This window comes from Ammospiza nelsoni, chromosome 7, assembly GCF_027579445.1.
Source record: "Ammospiza nelsoni isolate bAmmNel1 chromosome 7, bAmmNel1.pri, whole genome shotgun sequence".
Lineage (NCBI taxonomy): Eukaryota > Metazoa > Chordata > Aves > Passeriformes > Passerellidae > Ammospiza > Ammospiza nelsoni.
This window is the reverse complement of record NC_080639.1, coordinates 38,076,648-38,099,691: the sequence shown is the minus strand read 5'-3', so window position 1 is coordinate 38,099,691 and position 23,044 is coordinate 38,076,648. Positions and strand designations below refer to the sequence as shown.

General features: G+C 41.0%; 1 protein-coding gene across 1 annotated transcript in view; it reads right to left on the bottom strand.

Moving 5' to 3' along the window:
* KIF5C (kinesin family member 5C) overlaps positions 1-23,044 on the bottom strand; it is a 73,799-nt gene that overhangs the window by 21,001 nt on the left and 29,754 nt on the right. The window contains exons 5-15 of the mRNA XM_059475656.1: positions 20,294-20,342; positions 19,499-19,554; positions 18,529-18,616; positions 16,315-16,439; positions 14,498-14,602; positions 13,310-13,458; positions 9,775-9,923; positions 6,913-7,088; positions 4,599-4,667; positions 977-1,183; positions 21-167 (exon numbers count right to left, since the gene is read on the bottom strand). Coding sequence (XP_059331639.1) covers positions 21-167; positions 977-1,183; positions 4,599-4,667; positions 6,913-7,088; positions 9,775-9,923; positions 13,310-13,458; positions 14,498-14,602; positions 16,315-16,439; positions 18,529-18,616; positions 19,499-19,554; positions 20,294-20,342 — 1,320 coding nt within the window. The remainder of the gene's footprint in view (positions 1-20; positions 168-976; positions 1,184-4,598; positions 4,668-6,912; positions 7,089-9,774; positions 9,924-13,309; positions 13,459-14,497; positions 14,603-16,314; positions 16,440-18,528; positions 18,617-19,498; positions 19,555-20,293; positions 20,343-23,044) is intronic.

Here is a 23,044-nt window from a genome sequence, read left to right as displayed (position 1 = left end):
AGAGCCCAGAGCCCACGCACGGTTTTGACGTCGTTGGTGCCGATGATTCCCCCGATCTCCCCCAGGTCCTTCAGCAGCAGGTTCAGGATTTCTGTGGCTCTCTTCTTCTGGTGGTTGCTGAGCTCCTGCAACTGGCCCAGCTCCCTCTGGGTGGCCGTCAGGGCGCTCTGGAAAGGTTCAAAAACAAGAGTTACCCTCCCCACTGCAGGCTGGGCACTTTTCAGGGGGTATTTTCCTCGTGCCTGCTGGCACAATGTAGTGACACATGCAGTTCCACCTTGGCATAATCCACTTTCACAACTCATTGCCACCAAAGGCTACTTTAGATCTATTAAATGTAGCAAATCCGCTAAGAATCTGATTTGCATAATACATCAAAGGAGGTTAATCGCAGGGAAATAGGTAGGGAGGGATAGAAAATTCAATTTTTTCCAATGGATTTCGTGGTAATCTGGTTTACTGGGGGAGATAACAAAGTCTTTAATGAAACAGATCTGTTAGCAACAGCTCCTTAAGTTGGTGTAATGAATTAAGGGAAAAAGGATGCTTTAAGCTACTAAACCAATCTTGATTTTCCTCAGATCCCATTTTTTGCTTAAGATTCAGGACATATCCGAGCTGAAAAAGCCGATTAATTTTGTTTTCCTGATTCCTTCCTTGAGATCCCCTGGCTCCCTGTAAAATCCCAGCTCCACAGCACAGAGTCCAGAAAAACCACAAAAACGCTGCCATTTGCACGAGGCAGATTTTCACAGCTCTCTTGGCAAAATACAGCTTTTAAATATCCAAAACACAGGATGGCCACTTCTCACATCCAGTCCCTTGCTGCAAGAGCCACAATCTGCCACCAACTTCCACAGAGCAGCTTCTGAATCCCCTTAATTTCATTGTTTAATTGAGGCAGGGAAGAGAGGGTGACACCAGCAGGTTTTTGGGGATGTTTAGGGAGCAAGGAGGATGAAGAAGTTGCTCTTACACTTTTCTGTGCCAGCTCATCTGCCAGCTGCTCGTTGGTCCTGGTTTTGTCCTCCACCTCCTGGGATTTCTGGTCATAGTTGACAGCCAGCTCCTCCAGGGCTTGGAGCACCTCCTTCACCTCATCCTTGGCCGCCTCATTCTCGATCTGCAGCCGGGTCAGCTCCTCCTGGATCTTCTCATAATCCCTCCTGGTGGAGGCCAAGAGCTGGGGAGGAATACCACAGCAGCACTGAGTGACCCAAAAACTCCTTCAAAAGGCAATATTGAAAGGGAGAAATTACAAAAGAAGGGGGGGGAAGAAAGAGTGAGCACAAATCGTGCGTGCAGCAGGGGAGAAATCCTGAAAACAGCAGCAGTTCCAGCATAAAAGCATTTGAAGGAAGCACAAAGAAAAGCTCAGAACTTCAACGAGAAAAAAATCTTCATCAAATCCTATTATGACCCAAGGCTGAGGCAGAGAAAGTGACTCTAAGCAGTATCAGAGCTCCAAAGACATTTTCTGCCCTCAATCCAGTGCTGCAGCTCAGAGCAAAGAAAAATCCCACAAAGTAAAATGTTTCACCAGAGACTCAGGGCTCTGAGCTGAGCTGAGGGAAAAGGGCTCTCTGAGGCAGCCTCAAAGACCTCGTGGCTTCACAGAAATATTTTGATAAGCAAACCTAAGACGATTATTCTCACTTATCATCTGCAGGATGATGCTGAGGACAGATTAGCTGCTCCTGTTTGCTGAGGCAAAATATTCATCTCAGAAGAAAACACTGACTTCACACACACACACACACACACACTTTAGAGAGTGTTTCCAAGCTGGAAAACTTCTTAAATTGACTCTTTGCACTGAGCAAATTCCGCTGCTGAGGTTTCGGTGATGGTGGGAGTTCACTGTCCCTTGCCCTTGAAGCAACGCTCAGTGAGATGTAAAAGCTTTGAGAATTCAGCTGTGGTGTCCTCAGCACAACCCCAGCCCCACCAGCAGCCCTGCACTGCAGGGCGATGTGAAAATAAATAAAAGTGACACCCAGCATTTATTGCTAATACTGCACTTTCAAGGATGATAACAAAACCAGGGCTTGATATGGCATGACAACATCGGAGAGGGAATTACAACAGATGAAAGCAGGGCAGGAGATGTGGGAGGGCCTCATGCTCATACTAACAGCAGAGTTTGGGGCATTCATTCACAGAATTCACTCCTTCCCAAGAAATATGGAGTATGGATTGGTATGACATTGCTGACAGTGGAATAAAACCTTCCCCGCTGAAGTGTTTTGGGTGGGTTTCTCCTGATCTGCCCACCCAGCAGATGACACCTCCAAAAACAAAAAAAAAATCCACTTTTCTGTCAAGCAGAGCACCCAAAAAGCAGAATGTCCCAGAAGAAATGGCTTTTTCTTTCTGGCTCAGAGTGCCTGTGGAAAATAGGAAAGCAGGCAGGCAGCTCTGGAGGCTGGCACGTGCCCAGGGAGGACTCAGATGTGAGGGAAATTTATCTCCCTGGTAATGCTGCAGCCTCACAAGTGCACTCACGTTATGGAAAAAGCCATTGCATTGCCAGAGCCAGATGGCATGTAAATATTTAAACAACAAAATAGCTTCGAATCATCTTCCTGCTAAACACAGATGGAGATATTATTTACATTTACTGCAGAAATTTTCTGCGTGGCTTCAAGGAGTGGTGGGCATCACCTGCAGCATAAACAAGGAGATTCTGGGTGATATGGTGTGGAAAAATGGAGCAAGCTTTTCAAAAACCACCAAAAAAACCATGACAAAGATGAGCTGTAAATAAGGGAAAAGGCCCATGGCTGCAGCACTCCATGGATCTGTTCCACCTGGGGATGGAATATCCCAAATCCCCCAAAACACCCACCTGAAGCAGCAGCCAGAGGTGAAAAGGCACCAAAACCCCCCCTAAAATCAGCCTCATCTGCAGCAGGTTTATAATTAACCTGCTGGCTTAATCAAGCAGAAATGAGGGCTGGTTAATTAGGGGGAGCAGAGTGAGGCAGCTGCTGGTGGATCAGTGAGCTCATCACATCTCCAGGGACAGCTGATGTGGGGAAAACAACCTTGAATAATAAAATATCACCTTTGAATAATAAAATATCACCTTTGAATATTAAAATATCACCTTCTCCTCCCAAGGTAAGAGCTGCACAAGAGCTGAGACCAGGCAGAAAAAGGCTCTGAGCAGCACCAGCTGCAGAGATTTTGGAATTTAGCAAAGCTGGACTAGGAATGTGCAAAAAAAGGGGAAAATGGGCACTGAAAAGCTGATTGATCCTCCAGAGGTGGCACTGGAACAGGGAGGGTGAGGAATAATTCAGGAGGGATGCACATCACCCCAAAACCAAGGCACAGCTGGGGGGGAAAATCAGCCTCAGGGGAGAAAAGGGATGTGAAAAAGATGGGAGAAGTGAGGTGACACAAATAAATTCATAATACACATCAGGAAATAAATTATAATAATATATTATGAGGTAATAATATATTATAATATGATAATAAAATAATATATATTATTATTTTATACCCATAACTATTATATAGTCTATATAATTTATATTTACAATATTTAAAAATATAATAATAATGTACTTCAAGTGCATTATTATTATTACACACTTTAAAATAATAATAATAATAATAATGATAATAATAGTGATTATGATGATAATAGTAGTGGTGGTAGTAGTAGTAGTAGTAGCAGTAGTAGTATTTGTAGTGTAGCCCCAGCACACGGCAATCAAATCAAGCTGAGGCAAGAGAATTAGGAGCTTCATCATAAAATAAAATTTTTAAAAATTAAAATTAAAATTTAATAAAGTTAAATTAAATTAAATTAAAAATAGAGATTCCCCCAGCCAGGACAAGTCTCCAGAGGAGGCAGGTGAACCCTGAGTGATGAATAGCAGATATGTTCATAAATTGTTTTTTTTTCCTCTAATAACACCTTGGAAACCCTTTCTGAGGGCCTGGATGCACAATAAAAGCAATTCCTGAGAAATATCACAGCAACATTTGGGGAATTTGGTGTTACTGCCTCATTTTGCATCCTCAGAACTGCTCATAGAAGGGAATGGCTTGGCTGAGTTTAGTGCTCACGTTCTCCATCCCAAACCCAACAAAAATTCATTTCAGGGACAGAAACGATGCAATCGAATGTTTGAAGTGAGCAATCCAAGATTTTACAGCAAATCTGGGGCAGCACCAATTGTCAGGTTTTTCCATCTCACAGATTGCTGTCTCTAATGGCCAAAATAATGATAATTAGTGATTTAATATCAGGAAATCTCTAACTGCCTGTGGTCCATCGTGCCTGGGTACCTGAATGGGCACAGACACATCAAAAATCACATTTGCAGTGAAAAATCCTGGCCCCACTCCTACCCTGGACCTCCAGCATCACTTCCCAGCAGGGGGAATTGTTATTTCAAGGACTTTTCTCAAGGCATAATGAGAATATTATGAAATTTCAAGTTTGAGCCTGGCTGACACCTTTTCCACTTGAATTTCAGCCAGTTAATATGAACAGCTGGGACAGAATCATTAAACAAGGGGCTCAGGAGCAAAATGTAAAGGGATTTTTTTAGGCTGGTTTATTTATTTTAGTTCCTTACCTCCTCTTGATCCAACATTTGCTGCTTTAATTTTTCAGCCAGCTGGCTCTGCTGGTTGATTTCATCATCCTGCAATGAAACAGGGGTGGAGATTTTTAATTCCTTTTCACAGCTCTCATTTGATCACTTTTTATTTCCTCTTTCTAGGAAAGAAAGGGGAATAAAACTTTGTGCATGTTTGAGTGGTATGAGGGGAGAGAAAAATAAATATACAGAAATAAATATACCAGAAATAAAATAAATAATTATACACAGAGCTCTGCTGTAAAAGCTGTTAACACTGGTATAAATGGTGATATTTTGGGTTGGAAATTCCTTTGTTTGGGATCAAATATCTTCTCATTTCCTACAGTCCTGTCTCAAATTATGCTTAAGAAAAAACTCAAACCTGCTCCAATTCCCTCTGGCATAATTTACAGGGCTTTGCTGCTTTGGATGAGGAAAGTGAAACAATGACTGAATTTTTTTCCCTTTTCCTGATCAATATGGAAAAGCTGGAGATAGCAATCAGAGAAAAAACGTCATCATTTCTTACAGAAAACTGCTCTTTTCAGTGCCACCAGACAGTGCAGGGAGACCAAAATTCAGGTTTAAACACAATTTTTCTGTGTCCACAAACAGCCAAACCTCAATATCAACAGGCAAGGACACACTGGGCTTTTTGCTGCTATTTTCCTGCTAATTACGACTGAATTTTAAAATTGACTATTGATTCATGATGAGAGCTGCCCTTTTTTTCTGCTGCTCTCATCCAGGGTGGTGAATTGGCTTTTTCTGGGCCTTTATTCTTCCCCTCCACTTTTCATCTTCCCACAAGCCAAAGCTCTTAATGGCTGGAGAAGGGAATTGCTGAGAGCTTTAAGTGCCACTGGTGTCCCTCAAGCTGTGCAAAGAAATAAACAGATAAATGAGCCCTCTGGGCTGTGTTGGCAGCTCCAACAACACAAACAAAAGGTTGTGGATGTATTTTCCTTTAAATTCTAGGATTTTTTTTTTCCCCCTGGTGATTCCATGATGGCATTACAGTTTGGGGAGGGATTTTGCACAAATCACGGAAGAAAAGGGAAAGTCTGGACTTAAAACTATCAGAAAACTGGGCTCTGATTTCCTGATTTCCTGGGAAAAGGGGTGGAAAGCCTACAGGATCTGCTTTTATGCAGCATTTGGAATTTTCCAATGTTTTCCAGTTCACAATAGAAAGAGAAGCAAAAATACACAAATGGAGCAATAAATAAATAGAGCAAAATTACACAAATAGAATAAATAGAGCAAAAATACAAAAATTTTGGCAAGAATTATCCATTTCCACCTGGAATCCAACATTCCCACCTGGAATCCAACATTTCCACCTGGAATCCAACATTCCCCCCTGGAATCCAACATTCCCCCATGGAATCCAACATTCCCACCTGGAATCCAACATTCCCACCTGGAATCCAACATTCCCACACTGGAATCCAACATTCCCCCTGGAATCCAACATTTTCCCATGGAATCCAACATTCCTACCTGGAATCCAACATTCCTACCCTGCAATCTAACATTCCTACCCTGGAATCCAACATTCCTACCCTGGAATCCAACATTTCCACCTGGAATCCAACATTCCCCCTGGAATCCAACATTCCCACCTGGAATCCAACATTCCCCCCTGGAATCCAACATTCCCCCATGGAATCCAACATTCCCACCTGGAATCCAACATTCCCCCATGGAATCCAACATTCCCACCTGGAATCCAACATTCCCCCATGGGATCCAACATTTCCACCTGGAATCCAACATTCCCACACTGGAATCCAACATTCCCCCTGGAATCCAACATTTTCCCATGGAATCCAACATTCCTACCTGGAATCCAACATTCCTACCCTGCAATCTAACATTCCTACCCTGGAATCCAACATTCCTACCCTGGAATCCAACATTCCTACCCTGGAATCCAACATTTCCACCTGGAATCCAACATTCCCACCTGGAATCCAACATTCCCACCTGGAATCCAACATTCTCACCTGGTATCCAACATTCCCACCTGGAATCCAACATTGCCCCATAGGATCCAACATTCCCCCATGGAATCCAACATTCCCACACTGGAATCAAACCTTCCCACCTGGAATCGAACATTCCCACATGGAATCCAACATTCCCACCTGGAATCCAACATTCCCCCTGGAATCCAACATTCCCACCTGGAATCCAACATTCCCCCTGGAATCCAACATTCCCACCTGGAATCCAACATTCCCCCATGGGATCCAACATTTCCACCTGGAATCCAACATTCCCACCAGGGATCCAGCATTCCCACCTTATCATCCAGCTGCCTGTAGAGGCTGGCGATCTCCTCGTCGTATTTCTGCTTCTCCTCCGTGGAGATGCTGGCAACCACGGGGGTGATGTTATCAATGATTGGGGTGTTATCACAAGGCTCCAGGTTCTTCTGGTCCTTGGCACTGATCTGCTCCTCCTCGGGCACAGCTTCTCCTGCAGGGACACAGCTCATGGAAATCCTGCAATCCCAAATCCAGCCATTCTCCAGGATGGGCGTTCCTGGTCAAGGAAGGGCTTTGTGCCACTTCCAGGGACACAAATCACAAGGAAAAGGTGTGGGGAGGTGGCCACCCTCGTGAGGGTGATGATCCCATGGAAATGCAAACTCCTTAGGTTTAGATTTTATGTTTTTCAGGCTCTGAGCTGCTTTAGTGAGCAGCTCTGAGCTTCACATCCAGCGTTGCTGAGCTCTGTGCACAGAGCAGGGAGACAAAACAATTCCTGCTCCAGCTGGGCACCAAGGACAAATGAGCCAAATCTCAGCCCAGGAGCACAAACCCCGTGGGCTGCAGAGAGAAAAACAAGCAGGGTGGGACTGCAGGGGCTAAAGCTGCAATGGGACAATGAACTGCAAGGTGCAAATGGAGCAGAGCTGATCCCAGGGACAGACCCCGGCAGCGCTCGTGCATTTTGGGGCCATTTTGGTTCATCTTGGGTGCAGCCCTGGCTGGGCTCTGGTGCTGCCCAAGGGGGATCCATGGAGGAGATGCTGTGAGTGAATCCCTGCTTTATTCTGGGGCTCTGCCCAGCCCCTGCTCCAGGGCAGCCTGCACAAGGCATCACATGGACTCTGTGAGATCTTTTCCAACCTTGACGATCCCATAAAATCCAGCAGCATGTTGAACACTGAAAGCACAGAACTCCTGGCTCTCCTTTCACTCCCTTGATACTCAGGATTAGCTCCATGGATTAACAGAGGTGCAAGAAAGCAGGGAAACCCCCCAAATTCCAGCCTAAAATCTGCTGGCATTTAAATATCTCTTCCTCCAGGGTGGACCAGCACAGCCATGCTTAAAACAATATTCAACTTTCACCTTGCAAATTCCAGCACTAACACCAACTTCCAGAGGTTGCCTGTGCACAGCAGACATGTTCCCTACAAAATCCCCGTCCCCAAGGAATATTTCCTTCAGGAACAGCCCTGGGCTACAATTACAAGCTCAGAGATGAGGGATGGGTGAGCTGCTCATGGCAGAAATTAAATCCACCCTCACCAGAAGCCGGGGAAGCCCCTGGATGCTGCACACATTGCTCAGGGGGTGGGAAAGTTACAGTTTTATTCCTTTTCCAGGAAAAAACTCCAATATTTTATCTCCTGAAAGCTTTACCAGCCATTCCTCTTGCCAGTTTATCTCACTGGCAGGGGAACAGGTCAACAGGACCAATAGATCAGAGCCCAGAAAGGCTGAGTGAGGCCCCAGAGCAAAACAAAAAGGGCAAGGAAAAGCACAAGATGATTTTTATTTTTTTTTTCCCCAGCTGAAAGCATGGAAAAAGTGGAATTTGAAATCAAGCAGCATCACCTCCCTCAAGGTACTTGACTCCAAATGCTTCCTGCCCTATTTCTGGAAGCTTGATGGTATTTTCTATTATTAATGAGGGAAATGGGAATTGATTTTTTTGCTATTGGAGCAGGGAAGGAAAGGTGGGTTTGGTTAGAATGCAGGGCCTTGTACACAAAAAATGTTCCTCGGGCTGTGGAGAATCCACCAGGATAAACATTTTGGGATTAAACATTCCCAAAAGCAATGTGTAATTTCTCATTCATTGGATGAGAACCTCCTGCCTGTAAAACACAAAAAAAATGGGTACTTGGAAGGTGAAATGCTCAGCTCACCCATTCCCTGCCACCCTTTTAATTTGTAGAATAAATCCTTAATTCCTGAAATAAATAAACTGCTGGAATATTGTCCAAGATGGGATTGCTGGGACAGTTCCCTTTGTATAAAGCCTCCATCCTTCCAGAGGATGGGAGTGCACAAGGTCAGACAAGAAATCAATAATCTTGTGAATGCACTGCTGGGTAACAGCAGCACCCTGGGAGGGGAGGAGGATATTTAAACAAAAGGATCCATCCAGGCTTTTGTAAAAAATAAGCTTTGGATTGTTTCTTTTTTATTATTGTTGGTTGATTTTTAAAATGTAAAATAAACAATTCAAGCTAAGGCTGGTTTGCTAAAATTGTCTTCCAGTATTCTAGATAAAATTACATTTTTAAAATTTGATTTTCAATAAAAATTCTTTCATTTGTGTGTCTCCATATACCTCCTCCTGTACCATCCTATAGCTGATGTCACAACCTACCCTGAACAGCAATTCCCCACTTTTCTAATCAGAAAATTGGCTGATCTCAACAAAAATTTTCATGTAGCAGCCACAGGAGCAGACAAATGGTGATTCTTCTAAGCAGGTGCCACTCCCTGTCATTGTACTAAAGGACTAATTAGTCTAATGTGAAATTCAATTATAAAAAATCCCCAAACCCAAGGTCCAATTACCTTAAAGCACAATGATTCTCATGCCTGAGGAGCAGTGTTATTAAAAAAAAAACCACCCCAAATATAATGACATTTTTCCTTTTTTTTATTACTATCATTAACAATATTAACATTAGTGATTCCTCCTGTGTTCTCTGCCCTGAAATCACCAATTTTTGGCATTTTCTCCCACAAACGGCTGCTGGTTTGCCTGGTTTTTGCTTATTCACCTTCCATTATTATTATTATGAGTGAGTTATAATGTGAGTTTAGATGCAGCGGCCAGACACAATTAATAAAAATTATGATTTAGGGCAAGAATTCAACACAGACCCATCCAGCTGCCAGTTTTTGGCACCTACCATTCCTCCACCTGTTCAGCTCCAGCTCCAGGTGCTGGATGACGTTCTTTAAACTCTTGTTTTTGTCCTTCTCCTTCTCATACTTCTTCTTCCACTCCTCTGCTGTCAGCTCCAGGTTTACAGACACCGTGTTCTTGATGGTCTTGGCCCTGCAAGCAAATCCCAGGGCAGCTGCTTTGGGGTCTCCATCCCAGTGCAGCCGTGGGGACTGGGGGCTTTTCCATCATACAGAGGGGAATGAACGGGGAAATTGTGGATTTCCCATGCCTGGAAGTGCCCACGGTGGGGTGGGGAGGGGAGGGGAGAGGAAAGGAAGAAAGGAAAGGAAAGAAGAAGAGGAAAGAGGAAAGAGGAAAGAGGAAAAGGAAAAGGAAAAGGAAAAGGAAAAGGAAAAGGAAAAGGAAAAGGAAAAGGAAAAGGAAAAGGAAAAGGAAAAGGGAAAAGGAAAAGGAAAAGGAAAAGGAAAAGGAAAAGGAAAAGGAAAAGGAAAAGGAAAAGGAAAAGGAAAAAAAAGGGGAGAAGGGGAAGAGGGGAAAAGGGGAAAAAAGGAAAAAAGGAACAAAGGAAAAAAGGGAAAAGGAAAAAAGGGAAAAGGAAAAAAGGGAAAAGGAAATAAAGGGAAAAAGGGAAAAAGGGGGAAAAAGGGAAAAAGGGAAAAAGAAAAAAAGGAAAAAAGGGAAAAAGGAAAAAAAAACCAAAAAAGGAAAAGAAGGGAAAAAGGAAAAAAGGAAAAAAATGGGAAAAGGAAGAAAAGGGAAAAAGGCAAAAAAGGGGAAAGAAGGAAAGAAGAAGGAAAGAAGAAGGAAAGAAGAAGGAAAGAAGAAGGAAAGAAGAAGGAAAGAAGAAGGAAAGAAGAAGGAAAGAAGAAGGAAAGAAGAAGGAAAGAAGAAGGAAAGAAGAAGGAAAGAAGAAGGAAAGAAGAAGGAAAGAAGAAGGAAAGAAGAAGGAAAGAAGAAGGAAAGAAGAAGGAAAGAAAGAAGGAAAGAAAGAAGAAGGAAAGAAGAAGGAAAGAAGAAGGAACGAAAGAAGAAGGAAAGAAGCAGGAAAGAAGTTCCTGCCTCCCTAGGCAAAAATATCCCAAATTTCAAGCCTCTTTACAACCAGCACCACTTTATGATTCTGAAAGTGCTCAGCTCCAACCCAACCCAACCAATTGTGCCAGGAAATGCAAAGCAAGCAGAAAACAATGCCCAGCACCTACTCCAGCAAATCCACACTGAAAAGGGAAACCAAACCAATCACTATGAATTAAGAAAGCCTCAGATCTTTGCCCTTCACTGCTCAGACACTGAGTCCCTTCAAATGCCTCCAGTGCTGTTGAATAAAGCAGATAAGGAAAAGGATAACAGATAAACCCTCAGCAGTTTATAAAGCTCCAGAGATTTGCACTCTGTGGCAAGCAGGACTTTTATCACCTTAAAAGTATTTTTAAAATAATCTTGTGCTTTTAAAATAATTTTCTGATGGTCAGGGTTTACACTTTGCTAAAAGCACAGCTCAAGTTTCCACTCATTTAAAGGGCAAAAAAAGTCCAGGCACACCAGGAAGTTTCTCCTGATGATGGATGAAGCCCTTACTGACAACCACAATTAAAAATGAGATAAAAACACGAGGAAAGATGGAGTAGAAAAAGAAAAAGCTGATTCACTACTATCAAAGGAGCACTTGTACAGTTTGATTGGTACAAGAGCTCCTCTGAAGATGGATTTCATCCCTGACATTTATTTTAATGGTGACATAACTCCTTCTTTTCCCAGGAAAAATCAGCAATCAGCCATGAGTCATGGACCTTCCCTTTAATGCCACTGAGCTCCTCAGTGGTGTCACATCAGAAAAATGAGACACAACAACCCAAGAGCCTGGGAAAAAAACCCAAACATTTCCACCATTCCCACCCAAAATCCTGCCAGAGAAAGTTGTGCATGGATAATCCATGGGCTACTCTGCATGGAGCACCAGTCCTCCCAGGGAAACACAAATTATTTCCTTCCTGACAATTCAGAATTCCTGGAAATTCAGTTGCTGTCCATGAGGAGTGCCTCACAAATATTTCCCTGTTTCCCCGGTTCTTGCACTGCTATCCTGGCCCTCAGTGAGGATCATCCCCAAAATGTTCCTCCTCCCAGGAAACTGTTGAATATTCAGCCAGGATGTGCAGACCCAGTCAGAAAACTGCCTTGCCCCAAAAACAGGGTAAATTTTACTCATTATGGAAAGAGGAATGAAGCCAGGGGGAATGTAAACTGAAACTGAACTTGGAAGCTGGAGTTCAGAGTCTTTCATGCTCTTGGTTTCATTCCTGCATCTCAGGATGCTTGGTTTTGCTCAACACATCATCTGATCAGTACAAGTTTGGATCTTCAGTAGCTAAAAACCATGTTCAGCTCACAATGGGGGGAAAAACCTACAAAGGACCTCTTTAACCTGATTTTGCTCATGGCCACTGCCTCTTTTTGCAGCCCAGAAGCTCTACGTGGTGGAAAACAACCCAATTTTAAACAAATACAAGCCTACTGTATCCTCAAACTGATCAACTCTCTTTAAACACTCCGAACTTGCCAGTATTTTTCCTTTCTGCTACTACACAAATCAAACAAAACAAGTAATTTTCCAAAGGATCCCAGTTCTCCTCAATTACCACAAAAGCAGTAATTACATAATGAGCCTGACCTATTTCTGCAAACCTTCCCAATGCATTTCATATCACTCTTGTCAATAAACACACAAGGAAGAGAAATTTCCCTCTGGATCCTTCCATAATTTTTGTTCCTAAATTGTCCAGATCTTCCAAACATCAGGTCCATGGCAAGCTCTCAAAGCTGTCAATATTACAGAGCCCACTCTCTTAAATTTTCCTAATTTTCAGAGATATTTTTACAGCCATAACAATGATCCCTGAGGTGGAATTTAAGAAGAACACAACTCTTAAAAGCATCAACAGCACTGTTAAATAAAGCAAAAATGAATTTTTCCACAGAAAATTGCCCACTGCCTTTACATTTCTTAGCAGGCCAAAAGTGAGATGTGGTGGAAAAAAACCCATTTTCACAGCCAGACAAATCTATTGTGTTCTACAACTGCTAAATTTTATTTTGCACAGTCCTAACTTGCTGGTGTTTTCCTTTCTGCTACTAGACAAATAAAACCAAATTTAGATTTTCTGAAGTCTCCAATAAAGCAAGACTGAATTTTTCCACAGGAAACTGCCCAGTGATTTTTATCTTTCCCATAAAATTCCAAGGAATTAAGATAACATCTTAACTTTTCTGCAGGAAAATCAACCAGGAAGGAATTCAAGAATTTCTTATAGACATTCTTCCATGGATTGCCCAATCCTTCCCCACTTTTCAACCCCACTGTGGTGCCAAGCAGAGCAGCTGCTCCAAACATTAACCTCGGTTTTCCTGGAGGATTTTTCAGGAATCACTGGGAATAAAGAGCCAGCTCTCTGAAGCTCTCCAGATTTTTTTACCAAAAAAAAGCTCTGGATTCCAAGGGAGGATGGATGCACCCAGGCTGATCCCATGGGACTCACCTCTGGCCAAACATCAGGGTGGATTTGGTCTCGGCCTCGTTGAAGACGGAGGGGGAGCAGCAGATGACGATGGTGGTCCTGCAGTTCCCCCCCAGAGAATCCTGCAGGATCCTGGTCATTTTGCTGTCTCGGTAGGGAACGTGGGTTTTCTGATCCAAACACAAGCAAAAGACAAGAACAATTGGTTTAACCAGAGAGGAGGTGTCCCAGATTGCAAGGCAAGATGTGTTCTATTGCCATCTGTATGGCAGCTGTCTTTGTCAAGTGGGCATTTTCCTTATCTCTTCCACAATCACTCCTCCCCTGGGGAGACACCTGCTGATAAGAGTCCATTGAATGTCACTGCAGGGCTGATAAAACATCTGCTGATAACAGCCATTGAATGTCACTGCATGGCTGATAAGAACTACAGCATCCCATTGGGAGATGTGAGCCCAGGGGGAGGAGCCAAGCATTCCTGCCTGGATATAATCTGGGGATTCTGGAACACCAGCACGGCTTCTGCACTGGATTGCCCAGAGGAACAGCAGCTGCCTCTGCCCCTGGATCTTCAGAGGGACACTGCACCTTTCTCCAGGATCCCTGCTCCAGCAGAACCACCCCTGACCCTGCAGGAGCTCTGCAGCCACAGTTCCCGTGGGGCTGCTGCCAGCACCCTGACCCACAGGGTGTCAGGTTGGGTTCTGACTCTGTCAGTGTTTCAGTTCACTGCATTGTTCATTTTATCTTTTATTTTCTTCCCTATTAAAGAACTGTTATTTCACGCTCCCATATTTGTGCCTGAGGGCCCCTTAATTTAAAATTTATAGCAATTCAGAGTGGGGGGGTTCATTTTCTCCATTTCAGGGGAGGCTCCTGCCTTCCTTAGCAGGCACCTGCCTTTCCAAACTGAGACAGGAGGTGAGTCCATGCTGGCAAGAGTCACAATTTGTTGTGATTGTGCCCAGATTTGGGAGCTGCTCCAGTGCCATCACTGAGAATTAATTCCTCATCTCGGGCAGAGCAGCCAAAGTGCCACTGGTTTGTGACAATATTTTGTTTGTTAATATTTTATTAACAGCCAGTATTTCCTCCCTTCAGAGCTGAAATGTTAACTCCTTTTACTCCTTTCCTTTTTTTCTCGGTGGACGGCAGAGAAGCAGGTAAATAAACAAAATCCCCTCCTCACCCCCAGCCAGGATTACTTACAGTTCCCTCTGCCAGGGCCGAGATCACATTGCCCAGAGCAGACAAAGACTTATTGATATTTTTAGCTTCATCCAGAACTGCCCCCTCTGCTCCAGTTTTGCTGACCTGCAAAGAGAGCAGCAAAGAGTCAGGTTCTGCTGCAGCACAAAGCTCCAGCCCTGCAAAGCTGCGCCTCAAGATGCTCCTGGAGGAGCAAAACCCGGCTCAGCTCAGCGAGGGCCAGGAGAATTTTACATCAACTTTTTACATCCCATTTTTATATCAACTTTTATAACTTTTTTTGGTAGTGCAAGCCTGGAATAATTCCACTTTTCTCCCACTCCAAGAGCAAGCTGTAATTTTATTTTAATTTTATTCAGGGAGAAGTTTATTCAGGGAGAAGTCTGTGCTCACCTGAGGATGTTTGGGAACCACTCCCAAGCCCAAGCTGTCCACACCGACAGGGAGCACCACCCCAGTGGCCCCAAAGTGAGCATGTTGCCTTTTTATGGACCAAAAAAATATCAAAAATCCTAGATTTTCTTCATGGCCACTGCCTCCTTTTGCAGGCCAAAAACAAGATGTGGTGGAAAACAACCCAATTTCCACAGCCAGACAAATGTATTGTGTTCTACACTGCTAAATTTTGTTTTACACAGTCCTAACTTGCTGGCATTTTTCCTTTCTGCTACTACACAAATAAAACAAAATTTGGACATTCTAATGTATCCAAATACAGGATAGATCCACATTTTTTTCTCTACATTAAAATTATCTCTACTTTCACCTAAAAATGCCCCATGACATGAAGGAAAAGCAGTTGTGTCTTTTAAGAAGACAACCTACCCAAGAAATTCATATTTCAGGTTTTCTGTACCACAACAAAGCACAAAAGTTGATTTTCCAGAGGAGAGGAGTGCCTGCCCAGGCCCTCATTTTGTAAACATCATAAGGAGATTTAATTTAACAAATCTATGCAATCATAGACATTAACATAATTAATTACTCTGTCAGATCACTTCTGCATTTTACCCTTGGGTTATCAATTAATGTGTCCCAATGAGCAACCCAAAATCCCAATGAAGCTGATTTTAAACACTCCAAAAGAAATCACAGTGAAAATTTGGAAACATTTTTGCATTTCAGCATTGTTCTAAACCATTACTCTTTTGGAAAATAGATAAAAGTCATTTTCTGGGGTTTATTTTTCTACATTGGAAAGCAGAAATAGTCACCACAATCAAGATTCAGGGAGCTTTGAGTAGACTTGAAAACTGCATTAACTATTTCACATTTCATTCATTTAATATGTGAAATAATTACAAAAAAAACCTGGAAACAGGACATGACAGTATAAGCAAGTTAAAATATGCCTAATTTGATAAATTATATTTAAATTTTATACATATATTTAAATATAAATATTTAATATAAATAGATAGATATATTTAACTTATATTAAAATTATTTCTATATTAAAATATAGAAATGTTATATTGTATTAATATAATTATTATTACAATACGATTATAATTATTATAATTACAATAATAATTTTTATTATTATAAATTATATTAAAAATACTTTTTTTTTCAGCTACACAGATGTAAATGTGAAGGCATATAAAAATATACTGGTTCAACTCACTCCATTATGAATTCAGATTTTGGGAGAGTTGTCTTTCATGCCAATAATTCTGATCTGTTCCTTTTCTCCATCCCATATTCAAAAATAAAAATTAAAATAGCCTTCTTAATGATAACCTAAGGTGAGAGCTCTGTGAGAAACCCTCCCATGCTCAGTGTGGGGCCCCAGTGGAGGAAAAAGGAGAATTTACCTTCTCACTGCCAGCCAAGTCCACCAGGTACAGTTTCCCACTGAGCTTCTTCTCCGTTTCCACGTTCTCCTGTTTGATGTTGATGAGGAAGATGCTGTGGCTCCTCGAGCTGTGCTCGTTCATGTCTGAAATCACAGGGCACAGCTTCTGCTAAAAATGCCTTTCAGACCTGGCAGGGGATTCCATCCCACCCGAATTCCCAAATCCCAGGGGAGATGGGCAGGTCCTGGCGTAACTCACAGGATTCAGAGAATCATCACGTTGGGAGAGATCTACAAGACCATCGAGTCCAACCCAGCCCCAACAGCTCAGCTCAACCCTGGCACCCAGTGCCACATGCAGGCTTTGTTAAACACACCCAGGGATGGGCACTCCACCACCTCCCTTGGCAGAACTTTAGACCTTTATCCAGTCCAGAACTTTATCACTTTTTCCTGCTCTCCAAGCCGTATTTCCCTTGGCACAGCTCGAGGCTGTGTGCTCTGGTTTGTGTGTTTTGCCACCCCTGGAACCCAACCCAAGGCCCTGCTTTGCTGGGATAAAACAGGCAGGGTTTGAAAAGTGCCCTGCACACTCTGGCTGCTGCCCGGGCAGGGAGTTACAGCCCAGAGGAAAATGTAACTCCGGCATTTTTGCCCTTTCTAATTCCAAACTATCCCCAGTCCCAGCACCAGGCCCTGCTGGGATGGTTTATGGAGCAATTCCAGTCAATGCCAGGCCTGGAATTCCCAGTGCAGAGCTGAAAGTCACGGAGCCCCTGCACAAAGGCACAATTAACTCAATTAACTGAGAGTGCCATAATTTCTGTGCTATAATTTATATATATTTCAGCAATTAAATCATCCATAAAGTCACTCCCAGGCCTTGGTGGGCAGGAGGTGTTAGAACCTGGGGTGCCATTTTCAGCCTTTCTGTGTTTTTAAGAACAGACCCTCAAAAAATCACTATTTTTGACCTAAAGCCATAGAGAAAGCTTCCAAAATTGATGAATAACACTAAAATTATAGGTGTGGAGTTTGAATAGAAGTGTGTAATACCACACAGTAGAAAACTTAAGAGTTTAGGGTTTCAGAACATAGTCATATATGCAAAACTAATTAGACAAAAAATCCACAATGCCAGGCACAAGTAATTAGCTATTAAGATAAAAATAAAAATAATTTAAGTGTCATTTCTTAATTTGATAATTTTTCCTTAGAAAACCTTGTACAGACGGATAAAAAATAATTTTTATAATTTACTGGCAAGTAATTATACAGATTTTAAAAATGTATTTATATAGTTTGACAATATACTATATTTGTTTTATTTATTTATATGCTTATTATACAGTATTTTACTTATAGTAAAATATTACACAGTATTTTACTTATTAGTAAAATACTGTAGAATTCACAGCTTGAATTTATTTTATTTATACAGTTTATTTATACAGTTTAATAATATACAATATTTTTATTTATTTATTTATATGCTTTATTATTATACAGTATTTTACTTAGTAAAATACTGTAAAACTCACAGCATGGGAAATTGCAATATAAAAATATATATGGTATATATTTTAATATAAATATATAACCATAAAATATCTATTATTGAAATATATGAATATATTTTATATATAAAGATATAAAAATATACTTTGTATATAAAATATAAAAATATATTATATATAAGTTAAAATATATTTTAAATTAAGATTTAATTTTATTTGCTGTAGAACTCAGCAGCTCTCAGCTGTAGAACTCACAGCTTGGGAAACTGCAATATATATAAGTGCAATAGTATATCTATTAATATATCTATATTATATCTATAGTATGTCTATATATCTATAGTATATCTATATATATAGTATATCTATAGTATATCTATATATCTACAGTATATCTATTAGTATAAATAAATAAATATAGAATATCTATTATATAAACACGTGAATGTATTTTATATACCTAAAATGTAAATATATAAATCATATAAATAAAATAAATTTGAAACAGAAATTTAATTTTATTTGGAAATAAAACACATTAAAGATAAGCATATGAGTCTAACCACAAAACACCATCTCAAACACCTCCAATCCCAACCTGGACAGAAACAAGAACCAAGGTTCAGTGGTGAGCTCAGAGCCTCAGGGGGGACCCCGGAACCCCCTGAAGGCCCCGGAGCCCCCGGGCAGGGCCTGCAGGGCCTGGGGACACTCACTTGTCACAGCCACGTGCCTGTTGGCCTTGCCCTCGTCGATGACATCCAGAACTTCCTCAGGGCTGGACACAAACCTCTCTGTACAGCCCTGGGGACAGCAGGGGCAGTCAGCAGTGTTCGTTTAGCACTAATGAGCACGGTAATTAGGAGAAGCATCGGCAGCCCCCCAGGATCCCACAGACCCAACCCCGCCTGGGGTGACTTCCAGGGAAATTGGGAGCCAATTTCCTCCCACAGGGTTAAGGTCTCAGTGAAATCCAGACACACGGCATGAAATTTTTCCACAGAAAACATGTTGTTCCACGTTATTCCATGAAAGTTTTCAATAACAACACATATTCCTAATTTGGGTTAGATTTCATACCCAAGTTAATTTAATTTAATCAACCCCAAGTTAATCTTTCTCCCTCAAACTACAATACAACAAAGTCCTTCTCTCTCCATGCAATATTACTGAATCAATTATTTGATCAATTCCTTTTTGCTCCTCAAGCTGAGAATAAACAGAAAAATATTTTATATATATTATTTACGCTCACATATGTTCACATCAAGCATATTGCATTCGAGTGAGGGCGCAGAAAGTCATCAAACAAATTCCTAACCCAACCAATCTGTTCTGAAATATTGAGAGATTACAGCGCCCATGCAGCAAAATATTAAAGAACAAAATTCCTCAAGTTGTTCTCTTTCATATCTGACATGAAAGGGGAATCTGAATACTTAAAATTTAACAGCATCCTAACAAAATGGCAATGTTCAAAGTCAGGAGAATGAAACAAACATGATTCAAGCCCATTAATATTTCAGGAAACTTGTTTAAAGCCAGGAACCAACACAACTTGAACATTCAAGGCTTCAAACAGGAGTTGAATTATTTCAGCAAATAACACTGGGTGCAAATGGAAATGTGCAAATAAATGCATTTGTGGGAAAGAATGAAAAGCTGGGGGTTAAATTATTCTTTTACCTTAACATAGGGGACTCTGTTTTTATCTTCATGTACAGCAAGGTTCGTCTTGGACACTGGAGAGAGACGTGGAGATCATCAGGAATATTCCAGAGGCAATAAATAAATAAATGAATAAATAAAGTGCCAGCTCCAGGCTTGACAGACACATTTTGGGGATGGGAATTTGTATTTGAGATCTGCATTCAAAAAAAACCCACAGAAATTCCCCACTCCTTACGAATCTCCAATATTTCCGACACACAGGAATCGTTTCCTGCTCTGTCAGTTTTGTACCTGCTCATTTAAATTTAACTTTGGGGCACAAAAGCTTTTATTTATTTTTTTAAATTTATTTTTTATTGATTGATTTTCTTTATTTTGTGAATTAAATAAACCCAGACTGAGCTGGGCTTTGGCAAAGCAGAGGAGACAGGGGAAAAACCTGGAATTCAGAGCATTCACAGACATTTCTACCTTCACAGAAATTTCTACCTTTACACGTTTCTCACTTTCCACATATTTCTATGTTTACAGCCATTTCTACCTATACAGCCATTTCTATACTTACACATATTTCTACCTTTACACATATTTCTGTTTACAGCCATTTCTACCTATACAGCCATTTTTACCTTTAGAAACATTTCTATATTTCCACATATTTCCACATTTACAGCCCTTTCTGTCCCCACACTGATGAACAAACCTCACTTTTATCACCACACAACCTGCAAATAAAGTCACTGCTCCCCCCCAGGCTTTGCTGCACGGATGAAGCCAAGTTTTATTTTTCAAATAAAACTCAGAACTTACCATCAAGCAGGTCCCTGATTTTGTCCAAATATATCTCAAAGTAGGAAACCTAATTAAATAATCACAAACACCACAGATTTAAACGTTGCTGATTTAATGCCTTGCTGCCTCTGTGTTTCCATCCCTGTCAAGGCACCAAACTAAAATTAAAACCCCACCTCCCACACAGCTGGAGTTCCATCTTTGATGGGAACACATTTGTACCTTGAATGATTTACAAGCCATTGATCTTCCTCCATTTATCAATGGAAAAGTACACAAAAAAAAAAACCTGCAGGCAAACCTTCTCTTCTTTTTTCTTTTTTTTTTTTGTAACATAGGCAAAATTGACAAAAAAAATATCAAACCAACCCAGCTCCTGCCATATCTGTGCATCTGCAGGTTTGAGGGTTTAAAAAATTTTACATTGATTTTCACCCTCCGGAAAACAGAGAGCACCTTCACCATTCCATAAGCCTCAGCACTATAATATATTAAATTAAACTTTTAAATGAAGCACATGTGGTTCTTCTGCCTTGAATCAAATCCAAAGGAGAAGATGAAAATGAGCTTTGCTGTAACAGAGAGACAATTGTCCTCAAAAAAGGAAAAAAAAAAAAGGAGAGGAGAATGATTGAATGAATGAGTTTTTTAATAAAAGGGGATTTGATTCACAGAAGGAAACAGAAATGTGTGAGGGGAGTAGGGCCTAACACTTCTCTAATTAAGGTTTGTCCAGATTATTTGGCTGGAACACCAAACACCGCATGGCTGCATTCTAGGTATCAATAAACCCCTGGCATTTCACAAAATGTCATTTTCTGTCATCTGAAAAATAATATCTGGGCTTCTTACACAGATGAGTTGAACTTTCCTCGTGAAACTGTGATTTAATACGAATATATTTGGAATTTTTGCCTTTACTTCCCCATTTGAAGCCCTCCTCAGGACCAGCTGATTCCCAGTTAGGCCAGACTTAATATTTCACATTGAGAACCCCCATTCCTACAGAGAGAGACCAAATTCTGAATGGATCCCCATTAGAGAGGGGGAGGGAAAAATGCCATTAATTTTCAGGGCTTCAGTTATTCAATGATTATTGGTTCAATTATCAGGAGAGTGGGACAGTTTGGTTAAACCCAGGCTGACAGAACATTTCTCTCCCTGACAGCTCAGGCAGCTTTTTTGGGAGAGATTCATCAGCTCTGCTGGGAAATCTTTGGGAAAATTGTGGGATTTCCAATGGGACAGGCCAGGGATCCCCTCCAGCTTGGGGTCTCTGTGGAATTGCAGCAGGCAGGAAAGATTTCCAGAGGAGAGGAGGGATCAGATGGAAATTCAGAGAGGTCTCTCCATATTTTACAATCCAAGGTCTCTGCAAGTATTTCATGGTTTATTTGGAATATTTTCAATTCCAATCTGGAATATTTTTTCGTTCCCAATACCCAACCAAGCCCTTCCAGATACTGGTTCAGAGGTCCAAGACGATAATAATAATAATAATAATAATAATAATAATAATAATAATAATAATAATAATAATAATAATAATAATAATAATAATAATAATAATAATAACAATTATTATTATTATTATTATTATTATTATTATTATTATTATTATTACTATTATTTATAGACAGACATTTCTGTCCTCACACTGATTAACTTTTACAAATAATTGTGTCCTCATATTGATTAACTGTTACAAATAATTGTGTCCTCAGACTGATGAACTTTCACAAATAATTCTGTCATTACACTGATGAACTTTTACAAATAATTGTGTCCTCATATTGATTAACTGTTACAAATAATTGTGTTCTCACACTGACTAACTTTTACAAATAATTGTGTTCTCACACTGACTTTTACAAATAATTGTGTCCTGACACTGATGAACTTTTACAAATAATTGTGTCCTCAGACTGATGAACTTTCACAAATAATTCTGTCATTACACTGATGAACTTTTACAAATAATTGTGTTCTCACACTGACGAACTTTTACAAATAATTGTGTCCTCAGACTGATGAACTTTTACAAATAATTGTGTCCTGACACTGATTAACTTTTACAAATAATTGTGCCTTCACATTGATTAACTTTTGCCAATAACTGTGTCCTCACACTGATTAGCTTTACAAATGTTCCCTCAGGGACACTTGAAGGGATTTAGTGCAAACAGCACTAAAAAGTAAATGAACTTTTAGTTAATTCAAAGTTAGTAAATCTAACTTTTAGGTACAAAAAGCTCCACTCTCAGTGAGCAGCAGGAGAAGGGACAGTGGCTTCACACCCAGCTGGGCTCAGCTACTGCAGCTTTTAGGTCTGCCTTGGTTTTGACACAGAAAACTCCTTTTCCCTGCAATCCATGGCAATTATTTCACTGAAAATCCCATTTTACTGGTGTCTGCTGGGACAGAAGCTCAGCCTGACCCCAGAGCTCCCCAGGACCCCACACGGGCAGGGGAAATTCAATTCTTCTCCCAAGAATTTGGGAGCTCACGTGGCTGGGATCAAGGAAAGGACACAAAAAAACCCCTGCACCAGCATCAGAAGGAATTCAAAAATTCCATGGCCTGCCCATCTCCCCACCTTCCATCCCACACCCTGGGGACAACAGCACGTCAGGATTTTCCCAAATGTCCCTGCTGTTTATGGTCAGAACCAGCAGGGCTCAGGCTCTGGAGAAGCTGCACTAAATCAGTTTTTGGTTCCAGCAAATCTGGGCTGGACACACCCTCCAGAAAAAAAAAAAAAAAAAATCC